At 41.6% G+C, this 18,453-nt stretch overlaps 1 protein-coding gene across 1 annotated transcript in view; it reads left to right on the top strand.

Moving 5' to 3' along the window:
- The window catches only part of LOC144491556 (receptor-type tyrosine-protein phosphatase gamma-like), a 711,057-nt gene that overhangs the window by 318,305 nt on the left and 374,299 nt on the right, over positions 1–18,453 (top strand). The window contains exon 4 of the mRNA XM_078209530.1: positions 14,736–14,884. Within this exon, the coding sequence (XP_078065656.1) occupies positions 14,736–14,884 (149 nt within the window). The remainder of the gene's footprint in view (positions 1–14,735; positions 14,885–18,453) is intronic.

The raw sequence follows: 18,453 nt of genomic DNA, 5'->3' as shown, positions 1-18,453 counted from the left end.
ACTAGGATTACATTTGCAGCATTACTTGTTGGAATGTTACTAGTTTTGTGCTTTGGATGACAAACACAACTTTACCAAATAGAGTTATGAAATAGCTAGGCCAGGAAATTAACCAGATAAGTAAACATTGAGATTTCCTTACTATTTTTCACATTGCTTGCTTCATTTTATTTTGTTCTCTTGTATCTATTTTGAGGAGGTGTCACAGGCATTAAACAATTAAGTTCCATTCAAGACAAGATGTTTGAATATGTAAGATATTAAAATAAATATACCTCAAGTATTTGTAGCAATTTTCAGCAACTTTATCTGGGTGCAAACCTTTTGTTGGTTTGAAACAATGAACTTTGAAATCAAAGTGACATACAAGAGGTGCTGTAATTGCCACAGAAAGTCAATGTTAAATTGTATTGGAAAATGAGTCATAATATTGCTGAAATACACTTAAAATATCAAAATTTAAGTCAGAATTTTAATTCATCTGAGCTTTTCTGAAAGGAAATATATGGATATGTTTACTCTAACACCCTGTTTACTTTTGTAGCTTTCCTGTCAGTGTCAAAGTAAACAAGACAGTATGAGTGTTTTTCTAAGTAAGAAGCATACACGATCAAAAGAAGTGGTGCTGGCTTATATTTTCAGCAGCAGAATTGTCCCCAAGACAACATAAATACTTGTTGGCGGATTGACATGCTTTGATTGCGATGGGCTATGAATCAAAACTCTCCCACCTGCTTTGTACATGCCAGTGATGTGATCATGTTTTTGTTTAGGACTTTCACCGACTGGTGAGGAAGGTAGAGGCCCCTTCCTTTGGTCAGTTGCTTACTTGTGAATCTGGTGCTTTAGAAGCTGGGTCTTCAAGATGGCACTCTGCAGCACCATGAGTTGCAGTTGAAGTCGTTATTCTGAAGCACTGTGTAAATGTGCCAGAATGATTCTTAAATATGACTTTTCAGTGAAATGACTCTTCCTTGGCCCTTTCCAAACCCAAGTTCCATGTTTTTTGAGTAGGAAATCTCACAACACCAGATTAAAGTCCAACAGGATTATTTGGAATCATGAGCTTTCGGAGCGCTGCTCCTTCATCAGGTGAGTCACCTAATGAAGGAGCAGCACTCCGAAAGCTCAAGATCCCAAATAAACGTTCCTATTGTGCCCACCCCAGTCCAACATCAGCATCTCCACCTCATGGCTTCCGTTTTTTAAGCAAAAGTGATTTTTAAAACTACAGTAAAAACACAAGGGCGGGGGGGGTGAATTTTCCATTCTGGAGATTAAGTTTGATGGGGGGTGGGAAAGTCATTACGATTCTTGCTGGGCGGCAGGGCAGGTGAGCACATGCAATCTTCTGCTTTACAGCTGCGAGGAGCTTGCCGAATTTCATGGAGCCACCCCACACTTAACTCATTGGGGCAAAGATTTTGGTGTCATTTTTAAAATACACCCAAACGTTTATTCATTGATTGCAGGCCAGGAGCTCCTCATTACTCCTCCATAGTCTTTGCAACCACATTTCAAATTGGAGAGACTTGCAGATGTGAGCAACAACGTCCTTGGATATATGATGGCCCCCTCCAGCAATGCCTTTCATTCATCTTTAGATAAGAACATGGCTGGCGATACTTTCTTTGTTGGGCCAATGCTCACTGTTGCAGTGGTCCATTTTCATTGTCTTTTGACCTTATAGAGGTCTACCAGTTGCTTCTCATGGCCCTCCAAGGAGCATGGTTGCCAAGGGCAGCCAACCCGCAACTCCAAATCATCCTCCTCATGGTCCTGTTTCAATCAGTGATGGACCTACCTGCTCCTTATTTGGATGAATGCCATTACCAAGGCAGGGTTGTCTTCAGCCTGCATCATCGACGTCTCAATGCATCTTTGAACAAATTGAAGTGGTATATCAAATAAACGTGTTCTTTACGGATTTCCCTCTATCTCAAAGCCAGCAGGCCAAGGCTTCCATCTAGACATGGCATTCCTACCACAGCTCTTCCTGGTAAAGGACATCCTGGAGGACCAGCAATGGGTGTTCCTCCCTCTCAGGCAGCACGGTGACACAGTGGTTAGTACTGCTGCCCCATAGCGCCAGGGACTGGGTTTCAATTCCGGCGTTGGGTCGCTGTCTGTGTGGAGTTTGCACGTTTTCCCCGTGTTTGTGTTGGTTTCCTCCAGGTGCTCCGGTTTCCTCCTCCAGTTCAAAGATCTGTAGGTTAGGTTGATTGGCCATGATAAATTGCCCTTAGTGTCAGGAGGATTAGCAGGATAAATACGTGAGGTTACGGGGATAGCGCCTGGTGAGATTGTTGGTGGTGCAGGCTTGATGGGCCGAATAGCCTCCATTTGCACTGTAATGATTCTATTCTATGATTCATACGTGAATGTGTATCGAGACATTGCTCTTTGATCAGGATGATTAGAACCATGTGCAAGAAGCCTCATGCAGACACTTTTCCATTTATATCCACGACCCCCTTATATCCTCCAACTGTATAGAAAGATCATTGGCTTGGCAGCGTAGAAAGAGTGACTGCATGACTCCTTGTCAGCCATGATGATTCACCTGGGAGGATGGAGAAATGGATTTTCAAGTTGAATGTCCTGCACCAACTGTGCACTTTGGAGGCATCACATCTCCTTGCCTTCCTTCATCCTCCCTCTGATTGCAGCCAAGGTCAAATGGAACAATGAATGGCAGCTCCTTACTGAGATTTTGATATTATGACACCCATGGTGTGCCGCAGGGATCGGTACTGGGGCCTCAACTGTTTACTATTTACATAGATGATCTGGAGGAGGGGACTGAGTGTAGGGTAACAAAGTTTGCTGACGACACGAAGATAAGTGGGAAAGTGAATTGCGTGGAGGAAGCGGAAGGTCTGCAGTGAGATTTGAATAGGCTGAGTGAGTGGGCAAGGATCTGGCAGATGGAGTATAACGTTGGCAAATGCGAGGTTATTCACTTTGGAAGAAATAATAGCAAATTGGATTCTTATTTAAATGGAAAAAAATTACAACATGCTACTGCGCAGAGGGACCTGGTGGTCCTTGTGCATGAGTCGCAAAAACTCAGTCTGCAAGTACAACAGGTGATCAAGAAGGCAAATGGGATGTTGGCATTTATCGCGAGGGGGATAGAATATAAAAGCAGAGAAGTCTTGCTGCATCTGTACAAGGCATTGGTGAGGCCGCAGCTGGAATACTGTGTGCAGTTTTGGTCCCCTTACTTGCGAAAGGATAAATTGGCCTTGGAGGGAGTGCAGAGAAGGTTCACCAGGTTGATACCGGAGATGTGGGGGGGAGATTATGAGGAGAGATTGAACAGATTAGGTTTGTACTCGTTGGAGTTTAGAAGGCTGAGGTGTGATCTTATAGAGGCATATAAGATAATGAAGAGGCTGGATAGGATAGAAGTGGAGAGATTCTTTCCACTTAGAAAGGAAACCAGAACTCGAGGGCACAGCCTCAAAATAAAGGGGGGTCAGTTTAGGACAGAGTTGAGGAGGAACTTCTTCTCTCAGAGGGTGGTGAATCTCTGGAATTCTCTGCCCACTGAAGTGGTGGAGGCTACCTCGTTGAATTTGTTTAAGTCACGGATAGATGGATTTCTGATCGGTAGGGGAATTAAGGGTTATGGGGAGCAGGCGGGTAAGTGGAACTGATTCACTTCAGATCAGCCATGATCTTATTGAATGGCGGGGCAGGCTCGAGGGGCTAGATGGCCTACTCCTCCTATTTCTTATGTTCTTATGTAACAAACCTGCAGTAGTGCGGGCTTTACCATAGACATGAGAACACAAGTGAGTATCTTTGATATGCAATTGTATCATAGTTATTAGGCTTCTTTGGCAAATCACTTTAAATCTACACTCTCATTTTTGATCCTTTTTTGAGCAGGAACAGTTTCTCTCTGTCTACTCTATCCAGCTTCCTCGTGATTTTGAACATCTCTATCAAATCTCCTCTGAGCCACCTTCTTTCCAAGAAGAACAGCTCCAACCTCTCCAGTCTATCTTCAGAACTGAAGATTTTCATCTCTTGATTCATTCTTGTAAACCTCTTCTGCACATCCTTCCTATAGTGTGGCTCCCAGAATTGTACACTGCATTCCAGCTGAGGTCCAACTTGTGTCTTATACAAGTCCAGCATAACCTCCTTGCTCTTGTACTCTATGGCCCTATTAATAAAGCCCAGATTATTATATGCTTTACTAACTGCTCTATTCACCTGTCCTGCCAGCTGCAATGATCTATGAACATATACACCCAGTTCACTCTGCTCCTGCACCCCCTTAAGAATTGTATTCCTTATTTAATACTGTGTCTCTATTAAATTTTGCCATCAGCCATGGCAAGATTTGAACCCAGATCCCTGGAACATTACCTGTGTTTCTGGATTATTAGTCCAGCGACAATACGACTATACTACTGCACCACAGCATCCCTTGAGTACCCTGGGTTCTCAGCCCAGGATCCCACTGTTGAAACTACTGACCCTTTCCTCTCAGACACCCGCTCCCACTTCCTCAGACACTTTCACCACCCCCTTCAGCTGACATTTCCCTCCACCCCTTGCCCAGGCACTCTCCTCACCCTTCCCCTGTAATCCTGCCTCTCCTATTCAGCCTTTGTTCCACCCTTCCATTTTATTGCCTTTGCCTGCCTCCCTTGTCAGGCTTTATCAGAGTATTTGCTAATGGCACTGAATATGAGTGAAGTTATTGCAAGGCCCTAAGGAGAAAACAACGTCTACTGACCACAAAAGTTGTGGAAGATGCAATAACATTTTCAGTTACTAGAATACTCTGATACATTACTGTTCAAATATTCCATAATCCAGAGATACATGTAACACCGTCTGTAGCACCATACTACCATATTCTACAATAAATAAATGGAGTAAGCTCAGCGACACTGTAGTCGGCATTTAAGGACTGTTTCAACTTTCAGTGCCATTGACTTGCTCTTAGTAGTTTACAAATTTTAAAAGTTTATTGCAGTTCAGTTTTCTGAATGTGCTTCATAATATATTAATTACATTGGCAGAAATTGTAGGATTTCCAAGAGCAAAATTTCTAAGTTCAGTGATTTCAGAGACAAATGGTAATTATAACAGTCCTGTGATTTCTTACAGTGTAAGGATCAACATTTCATATTTACACCATCAATCAAGGATTTTACATTTAAAATCAATAATTCATTCATCTGTGTGCTATCATTTTCCACTTTTGATGAATCATTAAAAGGATAATTTTGAGGCATTTTCATTTTCATACATTGTGTTCGAAACATATGCCATTTTATGCTCTTGGGCAAATTGAACTAATTAAAACTAAGGGCAGGATTTTTCATTCCCATACCCAACAGGTGGAATCGGAGATGAGAACAGAAAATCCCATGAGAGGCCCAAAACGCTGGCAGGATTTCCCATAACAATTGCGCCCCCCCCCCCTCCCCCGGCCAATGATGTAATGGAATCCCAACTTTGAAATACATGCCGGGGGAGGGAAAGGGGCATTCAATAGAGTTTGTTCCATGGGAGGGTTGGTGGTGGGGTATGTTATTTTTCATTTTTTGTATTGATCAGCCTTTTGCAAGTGGCACCTCAATATTTCAGTTGTTGATTTGCTGGTGGGGCCCGCCACATCAACATAATAGCGTGAGACCTGCCCCCTCAACATTTTTCAACTACTTCCCTGACAATACAGTGGAGATAACTGATGTTGAGGCTGGTGGCTTTAACACCGGTTTTCCCACCTGCTCCACCACTCTAGCAAAAAATGGGAAAATTCCGCCTTGAAAGTCACTCAATAACAATGATTTCTATCTCTCGTCAAAATTTGAACCCTGATTCCAGATGTAAAAGAATTTACTCCTAACTTTCTGTACTCACCCAAGTTCAAATTAATGATTCTAAGTGAAATGACAAATAATATGTTTTTGATTTAACCAACAGTAACTATGCAAAAAAGAAAATTCAACTCATCCCAAGTGCTGACTTAACTATCGTTTGTGGGAATGAGATGCTGTAATGAGCATGATATAGTACTATTGTTGTTAACTTTGTCTTTAGTCAGCTGTAACTTGTTATAAAAACAGGAAATTGTGGAAAAGCTCAGCAGGCCTGGCAGCATCTGTGGAGAGAGAAACAGAATTAATGTTTTGCATCCGTATGACTCTTTTCAAGTTGTTATAACCCTGTTGAAAACATTCACGATGCCGTAAGTGGCCTAAGGAATTTTTCCACAGCTAGCACACTTTGCATATCCTCCATGTTGGCAAAGTTGACACTGAAATTTTACTGCAGGGTTCTTTCTCAAGGCTCCTGCCAGATTTTTAAACCTGCATATTTATAAGAGGAAATTGCTGCACAGTGATTTTTTCAACTTGTCATTAATAATATCTTGTAGTGGGAAGCTGAAGTTGCTGGGCAATTAATACTGGCTTAAAATGTACAAATAGGCATGTGGGCGCATGAAGTCATTCCTCACCAAAGGAAGACTGAAATGTATTCGTTTCATTAAAATCCCATGGTCATTATATGGTAATCATATTTTTATTTTATGCTGGTTTGATTTGTTATACCGCTTCAAGAAGTCTAAAGATGACATGCTCATGGAAATAACATTGTGCCAATTATCCAAATGTAGCTAGCGGCACCGCATATTAGTATTTCATACTTTGTTACCACCAAATCATATCATCACCCTCTGGAAATGCACAGTAAGTGAAAAGCACTCAAAACATCTGATATATTCCAAAGTTTTGTTTTCTCGTGTTCCAAAATTACTCCATCTTGAACTTTGCTTTGGAAGGAAGTATACATCAATCATTATTAACCTACACACCTAGAAATGAACAGTGAAATCAGAACCTGTTGTTAACTAGCAATGAATATGGTTGTTTTGAATGGACTACAAAGAATAAGTTGCTGTAAATTAATAATTCTGGGAGCATTCCAAATAATGCTGCCTCAAAATTATCCTTTTAATGATTCATCTAGATCAGAAAAATGATGGCAAATGGTCTAATTAATTATTGATTTTAGATTTAAAAATGGATGATCTGAAAGTAAATATTCTCATTTATGAATGGGATGAGCCAAATCTCGAGGACTGCAGAATATGTATTCTCGTTGCAACTTGGCAACATGCCTGTAGTCCTTTTGTCTCATTATTTTTGGACATACAGAATTATGTTCATGGGTGACGTCTTAGTTGTATAATTGTTTCACATAGTGGTTTAACATCTTGATATCTGTAAGAAACATAACATTTTGAAGCTGATCATTATCTCATCAGTATTTATAGTATCGTTGGATCATTTCAGAGTGCGGCCTTTGTTGGAAGGGGTTGATGTACAAGCCAATTATCAGTCAGTCGTTCTGTTAGCTTTTCAAATTCATTTATCAATGGGCTTTCACAAGATGGATATAAAATTGATTTTTTTATGTGCCTGATTGCATTACATTTTTTCATGGTTACTTAGAATGCAATATTTTAATGTTCCATAGATTTTCTGTGGCATTATTCACTTGGTCAAATTATTTATTGTTTTTTCAAAGACTATGATCTAATATTCAGTGTTGTTGTTGCTGAGGTGACGGTGTGCTGCTCTAAGTTTGGCTGTAAGAGGTCCATTAGTGCTCAATGACCACTAAGTTGAGACCAGAGTTTAATTCGGCAGCAGGTCACAGTTTTGGCTTGCTACCCTTTTTGAAAAAATGTTTGAGTGGCAATGTAACTTAGAGGTTGCAGCACTTTTTTCTCTCGAACCAAATGGATACATTAATTCTTTAAAGCTTTTGCTGAAGTTTGACCCAAAGATTTGAGTGATGTGCGACGGGCAAAAAATGCAGACTGGATATGCTGCGCTGACTTTTCCAGCAGCCATCGGGAGTCCTGATCCTTCGCCAACTGTGTCCTGCTTGCCTGTGTGATCTTCAACAGGCTGTCAATTAATTAACAGGACGCCTCTAGGCAGATGGTGCTGTCAGGGCAATCAGAGTGCTGGGCGAGGTGGGCACTGACTGCAGAAGTAGAGGAGTAACCAGAAAAGTGCCTCACGGTGGAAGTCAGCATTCCTAAGAAGGAATCTCTTCATAGGATGGCTCATGGCTATGCTTGTGGCCTTTGATCCCCACAGCTCCAAGGGCAGACAAATTTAAAAGAGGCATCACTGGCCTCATTGCTCTGCTTCTGGAAGGCTGCCTCTCGAGAGCTGATGGGCTCTACAAATATGGGAGAGGGCACTTTGACACCAAGAAGATCTCATCTCCGTCAAAATATGGCTCCTAATTAGAATCTTCAGGGGCATGGTTGGCTGCCTGCCTTGTTGGAGCAGGGTGCTGCCCTGCCAACCCCAATAAAATCTCTGGAGGCAAAATTGGGCCAGGAAGCCATCCCAATGTGGCTTGCCCTATTTTCCTAACCAGCCAGGCCTTATTTCCAGAAAGGTTCAGCCCAAGTTTTCTTATAAGAGCATAAGCATTGGCTGTGGTATTGTTTGTATGGAATCAGAGGGTGTGCATTTTTCTGTAACATTTGTTTTGGGATCACTGATTTATTTTTTTTCTTAAATGCGATGTGAGCATCACTGACAAGGCTAGCATTTGTTGCCCGTCCCTAATTGTCCTTGAGAATGACAGAATAAGTCAAATTGCCGTTGTATTAGGAATGTTTTTGAGGAAATTGGGAGCACTTCAAGCACAAAGAATGGTGGAGGGAGTGGAGCTACGGATATCCATTGCAGGATTTTTAGCCAAGGATGAGGGTGGGTAGTGGCATGAGCTATGATATGTTGACAGAGTTATCTGCTTTGTACAAGCTGGATTGCATCTTGTTCATGCTCTGCATGAAGTCTTGACATCATCAGGAGCTGGACTCTATATGCTTGACCTTTGTACACAAGCTCACTGGCAGCTGCTCAATGTACCATTTACCACTTCATGCCCATCAGCCGCCTTTGGTAGGTTACATTGAATTTATCATTAGAGTCCGCAGCAGCAGAGCTAACGTATAATTTCACCCTCCAGAGAGCTGGCTTCTCTGGTTTCCAGTTTCTCCAGGACTGTGGCCAGTTATTCACCACATGAAGGCCCTGCTTCTCAGGAGTGAGTCATTACCTTCAAGGGAGGGGGCATGAGTAAAAAATTGGAAAAGGGAATTAATTCACATTGACTTTGGCACATCTTTGGGTTTACCACGGATTTTATCATTTCATTTTCTGGAATTAAAATTTTATTCAAATAACCATCTGGCAATCAGTGCCGCAAGTATGAAGATGTTAGTTTCACTAGATTGTATTCTGGGCAAGACAACTGAAATACTGTATTTGTCCTTTAGATAGAGAAGTGGCACTAAGTATGTATATTGGCATGCATTATCATGCAAAGCATGAACTGCTTAGATTGGAAAGCTTCTGAAGAAACTTCTAACATAAGTGTTAGTCAGGCATTCACTTCTTGTAGCAATGTTGCTAGGGGCCTGCCAGTACAGCCTCCTTCAGTAAGAGAAGCCTCCACTAGCACAACATCTGCCAAAGTAAGATAACGTTACCTCTGAAGATGTGAAATTGCAGGTACCTCAGGGAGAGCAAAGTGCAGCCTTGAGGCAGCTTGAGAAACTGACATTTCAACGAAGCTGATCTTCTTTCTCCAAAAACCAGCTCTAGAGAGTCCCAAAGATGCTTGGAAAGGGAGGTGTGTACAAAAAAAAGGGACAAAGCCAATGTTTAAACAGTTAATTAAAAAAAATATAGTGAGGTTTAAACACTTGTCTGTAAAATCTATGGGGTTTTCTTTTGAGGCCCTTCTATCTTTTAGACCTGTAAGGGTCCCTCCTTGACAGGTTCTCCTGATTTTCTGATCACTGAACATACAACATGCCTGGCAGCCAAGAAATGTAGCTCTCGTCCTGCCCTATTTACTATTGAGTAATGAAAGTCTCGCCTACTTTGAAGGGGAACTTTCAGATGGTTTTCCTGACTGAAAAAATAGAGTAATTTTTGCTTTCTGCTGAGATTTATCACATTGCTTGTGGTCAAAATCAGAATGATAGTAGGACTATCCTTAATAAAGTAGGACACTCTTTATAAAGATATCTTTTGTTGCACATAGATTATGTACAATTTAATAAAATTCAAGGTTTAACTAATATATAAATACCTCTGCAGCAAAACACATTAACACAGTGATAAAAAAAGTTTTAAAATAAACACTATGATGCATTTTAGTCGATTGAACCAGGGCAGGACTTACTCAGTTAATGGTAGGGCGTTGGGGAGAGTTACAGAACAAAGAGATCTAGGGGTACATGTTCATAGCTCCTTGAAAGTGGAGTCACAGGTGGACAGAGTGGTGAAGAAGGCATTCGGCATGCTTTGTTTCATCGGTCAGAACATTGAATACAGGAGTTGGAATGTCTTGTTGAAGTTGTACAAGACATGGGAAGGCCACATTTGGAATACTGTGTCCAATTCTGGTCACCCTATTATAGAAAGGATATTATTAAACTAGTAAGAGTGCAGAAAAGATTTACTAGGATGCTACCGAGACTTGATGAATTGAGTTATAAGGAGAGGAAGGATAGACTGGGACTTTTTTCTCTGGAGCGTAGGAAGCTGAGGGGTGATATTATAGAGGTCTATAAAATAATAAGGGGCACAGATCAGCTAGACAGTCAATATCTTTTCCCAAAGGGTAGGGGAGTCTAAAACTAGAGGACATAGGTTTAAAGTGAGAGGGGAGAGATACAAAAGTATCCAGAGGGGCAATTTTTTCACTCAGAGGGTGGTGAGTGTCTGGAACAAGCTGCCAGAGGTCGTAGTAGAGGCGGGTACAATTTTATCTTTTAAAAAGATAGTTAGATGGGTATGATGGGTATAGAGGGATATGGGCCAAATGCGGGCAATTGGGACTAGCTTAGGGGCTTTAAAAATATAGGGTGGCATGGACAAGTTGGGCCGAAGGGCCTGTTTCCATGTTGTAAACCTCTATGATTCCATGACTATGGCCCTGTTTTAACTGAAGACCAGTTTTCGGCAGGTAAGATTTGCTATCCTTTCAATACTTAACTACTTCACCAAAAGACACACCTTGGGTTTTTTGTACCTCCTGAAGCTCATTTTACACGCCACTGGATGGCTTCCTACTGAACCAATTTCAGACCTTTTCCATGCAAAGATCTGGCAAGTGATGGGATCAGTCACAATGTTGTCCTCTGTCGGCCTCTTTGTGAGGTGGATGGTGAGATTCTGCCATGGAAGACCTAAATTGTGGCTCAGAATAATACTGTTGCTCTTTTTGACCCCATATGGAAATAAGATTACCTTTAAATTTAACTTACTGGCCTCGTGGTTCACTTCCTTGTTCGACTGTTGGGAAACTCTCTACCATTTCCCACTCTGGTCTCCGAGTAAATATTGCATTAGAAATCAACATACATCTGTTGAAAACTTTTGGGTGGTGTCCTTGTTGCCTGCCTGCTCAGTGGACCAGGCTAAAACAATGATAGATTAGCTCTGTACAAACCCAATGCAGGTAAGCATCCTGGGCAGTTTTAAATGCTCGGGAGAAACCAAGCAGATAAGTATTGATCGCAAATGGAGAAATCATCAAAAATATATGTATTTAATCGAAGCTGGAAGATGTCCTGTCTTTGCCAAAGTATGATACTGAAATGTATAGGAAGTAATTGTGTTTCTCACAACAAGTGTGCACCATATGCAAGATTTTGGCTGGAATTCTCCCAAAAAAACCAAAGTGCTCAGCCCATTTTTTTGGGCACACTTAATTTCACGAATCTCCAGCACTCTGCTCCACAGAGTGCCTCAGAGATTCACGCCGGAAAGTGGGGTGGAGGGCCTCATCCCGCTGGAGACCCCGGAATCAGTGTGCTGAGCAAGCCACTGCACATGCGCCGATCGCCCTCTTTCCACTGGTCCCATTGCAGAGTGCGCTGTTGGTCGCTGCCCCCCCCCCCCCCCCAACTGATCACCCTCCAGTAGACTTGGCCCCTCTGCTCCCCCTTGGCATTGCTCTGCGCCCAGTGGGCAGTGCCAGGGTGCCAATCTCTGGGCCGATTTCTAGCTGATTACATGGAAAAACATAGCCTGAGAGACTCGCAATCGGCCTGACCCCCCCCCCCCCCCCACTGATGTCTACTGCACTTTATATTGATATAAAGCCAAATGGTTTCCCATGGCATTGCAAATGACATGCAAGAGGAAATGGATGCTCTCTCACCTGTCTCTACTCCCTTCATTTGCTGTTTCCTTTTTTTCTGTCCTATTTTCTGTTTCTCTTCCTCAATTCTACTTTTCTGCTTCTTTCACTCTGTATTTTGCTTCTCCTTTGAGGTATAAAGTGGAAGATAATTAGGAAGTGTTTGGTACAGTGGGTAAAGAAGCCACCACTGCTGCAGGTTGCATTTGGGGTATGGGTTGCAGGGAACATTTGACTCTCAATGGCTCTCTTCTCATCCTCTTCTCCTTCATCTCCCACCTACAACTTTGTTTTCTACCAGACTCTCATTCACTTCTCTACTCTTACCTCTTCCATTTGAATTATGCGCTGAACTCCTTTATCTTGCTCTCCCACTTGCTCTGCTGTAACCCAGTTCTCCTTTAATCCCCCTTCCTACCCCATTCATCCCCAAGCTCACTCTCTTCCACACTCCCCATCAGGTAGATGGCAAAAGCCCACAACCTGGTTTGGTGCTCCCTTACACATCTATTCCTCTTCCTTATCTGTGTGGGAGGGTAACCTATTAGCAAGGAGGATTGGTTAGCTAACAGGAAATCGGGAGTAGCAATAAATGGGTAATTTTCAGGTTGGCAAACTGTAACTGGTGGAGGACCATAGGGTTAATTACTGGGACCTCAACTATTTGCAATCTGTATAGATGATTTGGATGAAGAGACTGAATGTATGGTTGTTAAATTTGCTGCTGGCAAAAAAAAACTGGTAGGAGAGTAAATTTTGAAGAGGACATAAGGAGTTTGCAAAGCTATATACAGAAGTTAAGTGAATGGGCACAAATCAAGTATAAAGGTACACAATTTTTCTACAGTTGTCCAGGACATTGGTGAGACCACATCTGGAGTTTTGCGTTCAGTTTTAGTCCCCTTAAGAAAGAATAGAATTGTGTTAGAGGCAATTTGAAGATGGTTCACTCAACTGATTCCTGGGATGGAGGAGTTATCTTATGAAAGAAGGTTGGATAGGTTAGCACTGTATCCACTGAAGTTTAGAAGAATGAGAGGTATTCTTACTGAAAGATGAATGTTGAGGGGATTTGACAGAGTGGATGTTGAGAGGATGTTTTTTCTTGTGGCAAAGACTAGAACGAGGGGACACAGTTGAAAGACAAGGGTCCCCCATTTAAGACAAAGATGATGAGAATTATTTTTCTCTGAGTCATTAGCCTGTGGAATTCTCTTCCCCGGAGAGCAGAGGAGGCAGGGTCATTGAATATTTTTAAGACTAAATTAGATAGATTCTTGATTAACAAGGGAGTGAAAGGTTATTGGAGTTGACAGGAAAGTAGAATTGAGGCCACAATCACATCAACTAGATTCTTATAAAACGGCGGAGTAGAGTCAAGGTACTGAATGGCCTACTCCTGCCCTTAATTCATATGTTTGTATATAACCTCAAAGATGTTTTCTCTACTTTCAAAATTAAACAAACAAAGAAAAATGTATTGACCTTTCTACATTTATTTATTACCAAAACACAGGTAAGTTTAAATCATTGAAAATAAATTTGATTTCATTAAAGCTTCTGAAATTTGCACTTGTCCTTTTAAAAATCATTTGAAGACAAGCTACTGGGCAGAGTAATGGAAGCTAAAGGAAAATATCTAGTCAGTTCAGCTGATTGAAAGGTACTGGGCAATTAGGTACACTGCACATGCTCAGACTGCTTAATCCAAATTTAGCTCGAAGTCTCATATCAGAGCAAAGCTATTAAATTCAAACCCAGACTCTTGGTAGAGACTTTTAAGTGAAAGCTTCCAGTTAAGTCATAAAAAAACATTAAAGCTATTTCAATGCATCAATTTAAATGTGTTACGTATTTGGTTTTTGTTCTGTCTAAATCCTGAATTTGGACAGAGCGACACAATGGTTAGCACTGCTGCTGCACAGCGCCAGGGACCCGGGTTCGATTCCCAGTTTGGGTCACTGTCTGTGCAGAGTCTGCACATTCTCCCTGTGTCTGCGTGGATTTCCTCCAGGTGCTCCGGTTTCCTCCCACAGTCCGAAAGACGTGCTGATTAGGCGCATTGGCCATGCAAAATTCTCCCTCAGTGTCCCCAAACAGGCGCCGGAGTGTGGCGACTAGGGGATTTTCACAGTAATTTCATTGCAGTGTTAATGTAAGCCTACTTATGACACTAATAAATAAATTTAAAAATGGGCATTTCAGTGACTGAGGAAATACTGGTACATGAACAAAATCTTCACATATTTTGTGGGAGTCTCATGGCTAGACTGATAAGCTAATATTGTCAAAACCAGTAATAAATGTGAATATCAGAATATATATATATATATATATATATATATATATATATATAAGGGAAACATTTGATACACCATGTTTGAAATGATATAGCCTGTGCATATGTGTGTCATCTGTGTAAATGGAAGATTTTTAACAAGTTATAGATATGTGATCAAACTATTTTACTTTGGTAACCTGCTAACATGTTTTGCTATCTTGTTGCCTTACAGTCGCTGTTCTACTGAAGGATGATTATTTTGTCAGTGGAGCTGATCTTCCAGGCAGACTTAAAGCAGAAAAGCTGGAATTTCACTGGGGTCAGAATAAAGGCTTTCCAGGTTCTGAACACAGTCTTGAAGGAAACAAATATCCTATTGAGGTGAGAAAAGGCATCGAATTGTTGAAATGTTATTTCACCTGATAATAAAAATACGGCTGTTTCATTTAGTGTGGTATGGTGGCTTAGTTAATTTGTGCATTAATTGGAACTTGATTTACATCGCAGGTCAGAATTCACATTTATGTTGCATTTTGATATTCCTTGTTTAATTCATGCAGGAAAAGCACTGAAGGCTGGTGCTTTCCTAACGTCTCAGCCATGATCTTTCTTCTCAGGCAACCAGTGATATGGAGGAAACAAAAACCACGATTTCAAAGGCAATTCATAACATTGCTTACAATACATGAAATGAAAAAACAGAATCAATGTTTGTTACATCCTTGCTTGCTTTACATTTTACTGTGGAAGGAAATGCTATTTTAGACTTCAAAGTGTTCTTTAAAATATTGTACCAAGTGACCTCGATGGAAGGTTGCGTAAATCATCAAAAACATCTTCCCTTTCGGAAATGGTAACCATTTGCTCATTTTCACTCCTCTTTGTCAAAACTGTTTTCAGAATAAAATTCCTTTTATTCTGTGCCAAAGACATCTCTTAATCCAGCCTCAGAAGACCACCTAAGGTGATCATTTTTGATATCGGCAATCCTTATAACTTTAAATGAGATTGTCACGTAATACAAAGTTAAATTCACTTTTGTGTGGCATCCATTGGGAGTTGGTTTGGCACAGGCCAAACTGATTTCTGATAAGAGAAGATCGTCCCATCCCAAAAAAGAAAGACTTGCATTTATATAGCACTTCTCACAACCAATAGATGTCTCAAAGCACTTTACAGCCAGTGTAAGATCTTGATAATTCTGCTGATTTTGGAGGTTTGCTGTGGGTCTGTAGTCACTGTTGTGATGTAGGATTGTGGTAGCCAATTTGTACACGGCAAGGTCCCACAAACAGCAATGTGATAATGACCAGATATTCTGTTTCCTTCCAATGTTGATTAAAAGATAAATATTGACCAGGACAGTGGGGATACCTCCTGTACTTTGGAAAAAGTGCTGTGGGATCTTTTACATCCAACCCAGCAGCGAGATGGGGTCTCAGTTTCAGCTCATCTGAAAGACAGTACTTGATATAGTGCAGTACTCACTCAATACTGCACTGGAATGTCAGTCTTGATTTTTTTTCTTCACTCAAACGTTGGAGTGGGACTTGAACTTGCAACCTTGTGATTCAAAGATATGAATTTCCAACTGAGCCGTGACTAACACTTCTGAAACAATGGTTCATTAAACCATTTAAGCTCATTGAACCAGTTGTCCTCCAATGGTGTATTTAGTCCAAATTTATTTTTGTAATGATACAGTAGTTCGATATCCTGATGCAGATGTTAGTGTGCTTGTTATGTTTATGATTTCACCACTGAGACAACTCCTCAGCAGTGCATATAACATAACTCATTGGTTTCTGTTCTGCTGAAGGTTGGCCTGCTGTGATGATACGAATACCGGAATGTCCTGAGTTTATTAGTAGAGAATGGAATTTATTTGTTTATGAAAACAGCCATATTTTTTTTAATTTCTATTTCTTCACCTAAATGGATCCCCCGGGCACCCACTGGCATCAATTTAGCACCACCTGGCATCAGATTCGCACTACCGTGGCACTACCCTCTCCCCACTGAGCACTGCAATCACCTCCAAGCTTCTCTGGGTGTACTACTTGCCATATGCACGGCTTCTGAGACCAGCCATACTTCACGCTGTTCTGACATCACGCAGCAGTGAATGGATTTTTTGATTTGGGGTTATAATTCCAGCATATGGGCCTGATAATTATATGTTAATTGATTACAATGTGGTCCCGCGCTCAATATGGGGAAACATGGTCTGTCACTGACGGGGGCAGGGAACAATCACTTTCTCCTTTTATGTTGTCATGAAATGCAACTTTGGCCTACTGTCAAATATTTTCCGCTCCTGTCGCCAAACCCACCCAACACAAATGGAAGTGGAAAATCCTGGCCTTTGTCCAGTAGCAGGCGGGAAAGTCAGCATGATTCCTACTTGGTGGCGGGATGGGTGAACATGCACAATCTTCTGCTATTCACCTCATTAATTATGCATCAGTGAGAAGCTTGGCGAGAGTAGGCAGGAAGTCTCCCCCCTCCCATTAGCTGAGCCACCTGTCATGCACCCCTCCATGACCCACCTGATGAGACCTTCACCCTGAACCTACCACCCCACTGCAACCTACCAACCCCTCTGACTGTGATTGTTACTCCACTGTCAACACGAATGACCCTGGCCTCTAAAACACTCCCTTTCACCTCCCCTCCCCTTCCCCAGGCATTTTCACCCCCTCACCTCCTTTCCTGAGCATTTCTCCTTTCTACCCCTGACATTCCCTCCCCACCCTTCCCTCATAAGCTTGTCTCCCCTGTCCAGTCTTCACTCCACCTGCCCTCCTCTCCTCCGAGCTTTCGCTTATCTCCATTGTTCAGACTGGGCACAATATTTGCGACCGGCACTTGATATGAATGAAGTTATGTGACATCCCCAAGAAGGAGAAAGTAACCTCTGCACACATCAAAGTCAAGGAAGAGGTGAAACCCTCCAGGAGCACACCACTTTTATATGCAGTTGTAAATTCTCGCTGGCAGTAAGCCTGATTTGGAGGGAGAGTTTAATTCCGGTGAGGTGGCCTTTTAATTGAACATGCTTGACATACTAATGAATGCAAATGGGGTTCTGGACATGGTTTGTCAGGAAATTCAACACATCTTGAAATTTGGACAAGCCAGAATGACAACAGTTTATCCTGCCGGGAAACATTTTTCGCCTCCCGCTAAATGAAGTTCCCTTGTCCAGCACGATACCTGTAGCTGGCAAGAGCAGAAAATTCCTCCCTCTCTGTGTGCACATGTAAGCATGCAAGTGTGTACCTGTGCAATTTTAGAGAACAGATAGATTGTCAAAACTATGGTATGAATCAGAATCTGGACTCAGTCCAGCTCGATGAATCCTGGAAAACATTTAAATGTTCTGTTGCATTATTCGCTTTACAGGCACTGACAGGTGATCTGGTGCCTCATTGTTGTGAGGTTTGTGTAGTTACCAAATATGTTCAGAGACATCCCCGAATAGATATTTTCCACGTCTCTGTTCTTTGTTTACAAATCATTCGGTGGAAAAGTGCCTCCATATTCATCAACTGGGACTGTCAACCAGTTTGATTTTAAATATTGTTCCAATGCTAACATTCAATTAGCAACTGGTGTATTCTCATGTGCTGCGTAGAAGGGATCACATGATCAAAATCGCATGTCGCACTTTTAGGCATAGATCCTAATAAAAGTTGAAGGTTAATAGTTGCACGTGGTGTTTCATAGATGCAGAATTTATAATAAAAGCAGAAAATACTGGCAGCATCTGTGAAGAGAAAAACAGAGATAACATTTTGAATCCATTTGACTTCAGAGCTATAGAGAGGGAGAACTGATGGATAATAAACTGTACAAGAGGGGTGGAGCAAAGTAGGTCAGGGATTGGTGGGGCTAGGTTAAAGTTTATTTATTAGTCACAAGTAGGCTTACGTTAACACTGCAATGAA

This window comes from Mustelus asterias, chromosome 3 (genome assembly GCF_964213995.1).
Source record: "Mustelus asterias chromosome 3, sMusAst1.hap1.1, whole genome shotgun sequence".
In the NCBI taxonomy this organism is placed as follows: Eukaryota; Metazoa; Chordata; class Chondrichthyes; order Carcharhiniformes; family Triakidae; genus Mustelus; species Mustelus asterias.
Note: the sequence above shows the minus strand (reverse complement) of the source record. Positions and strands in the feature narration are given on the sequence as shown.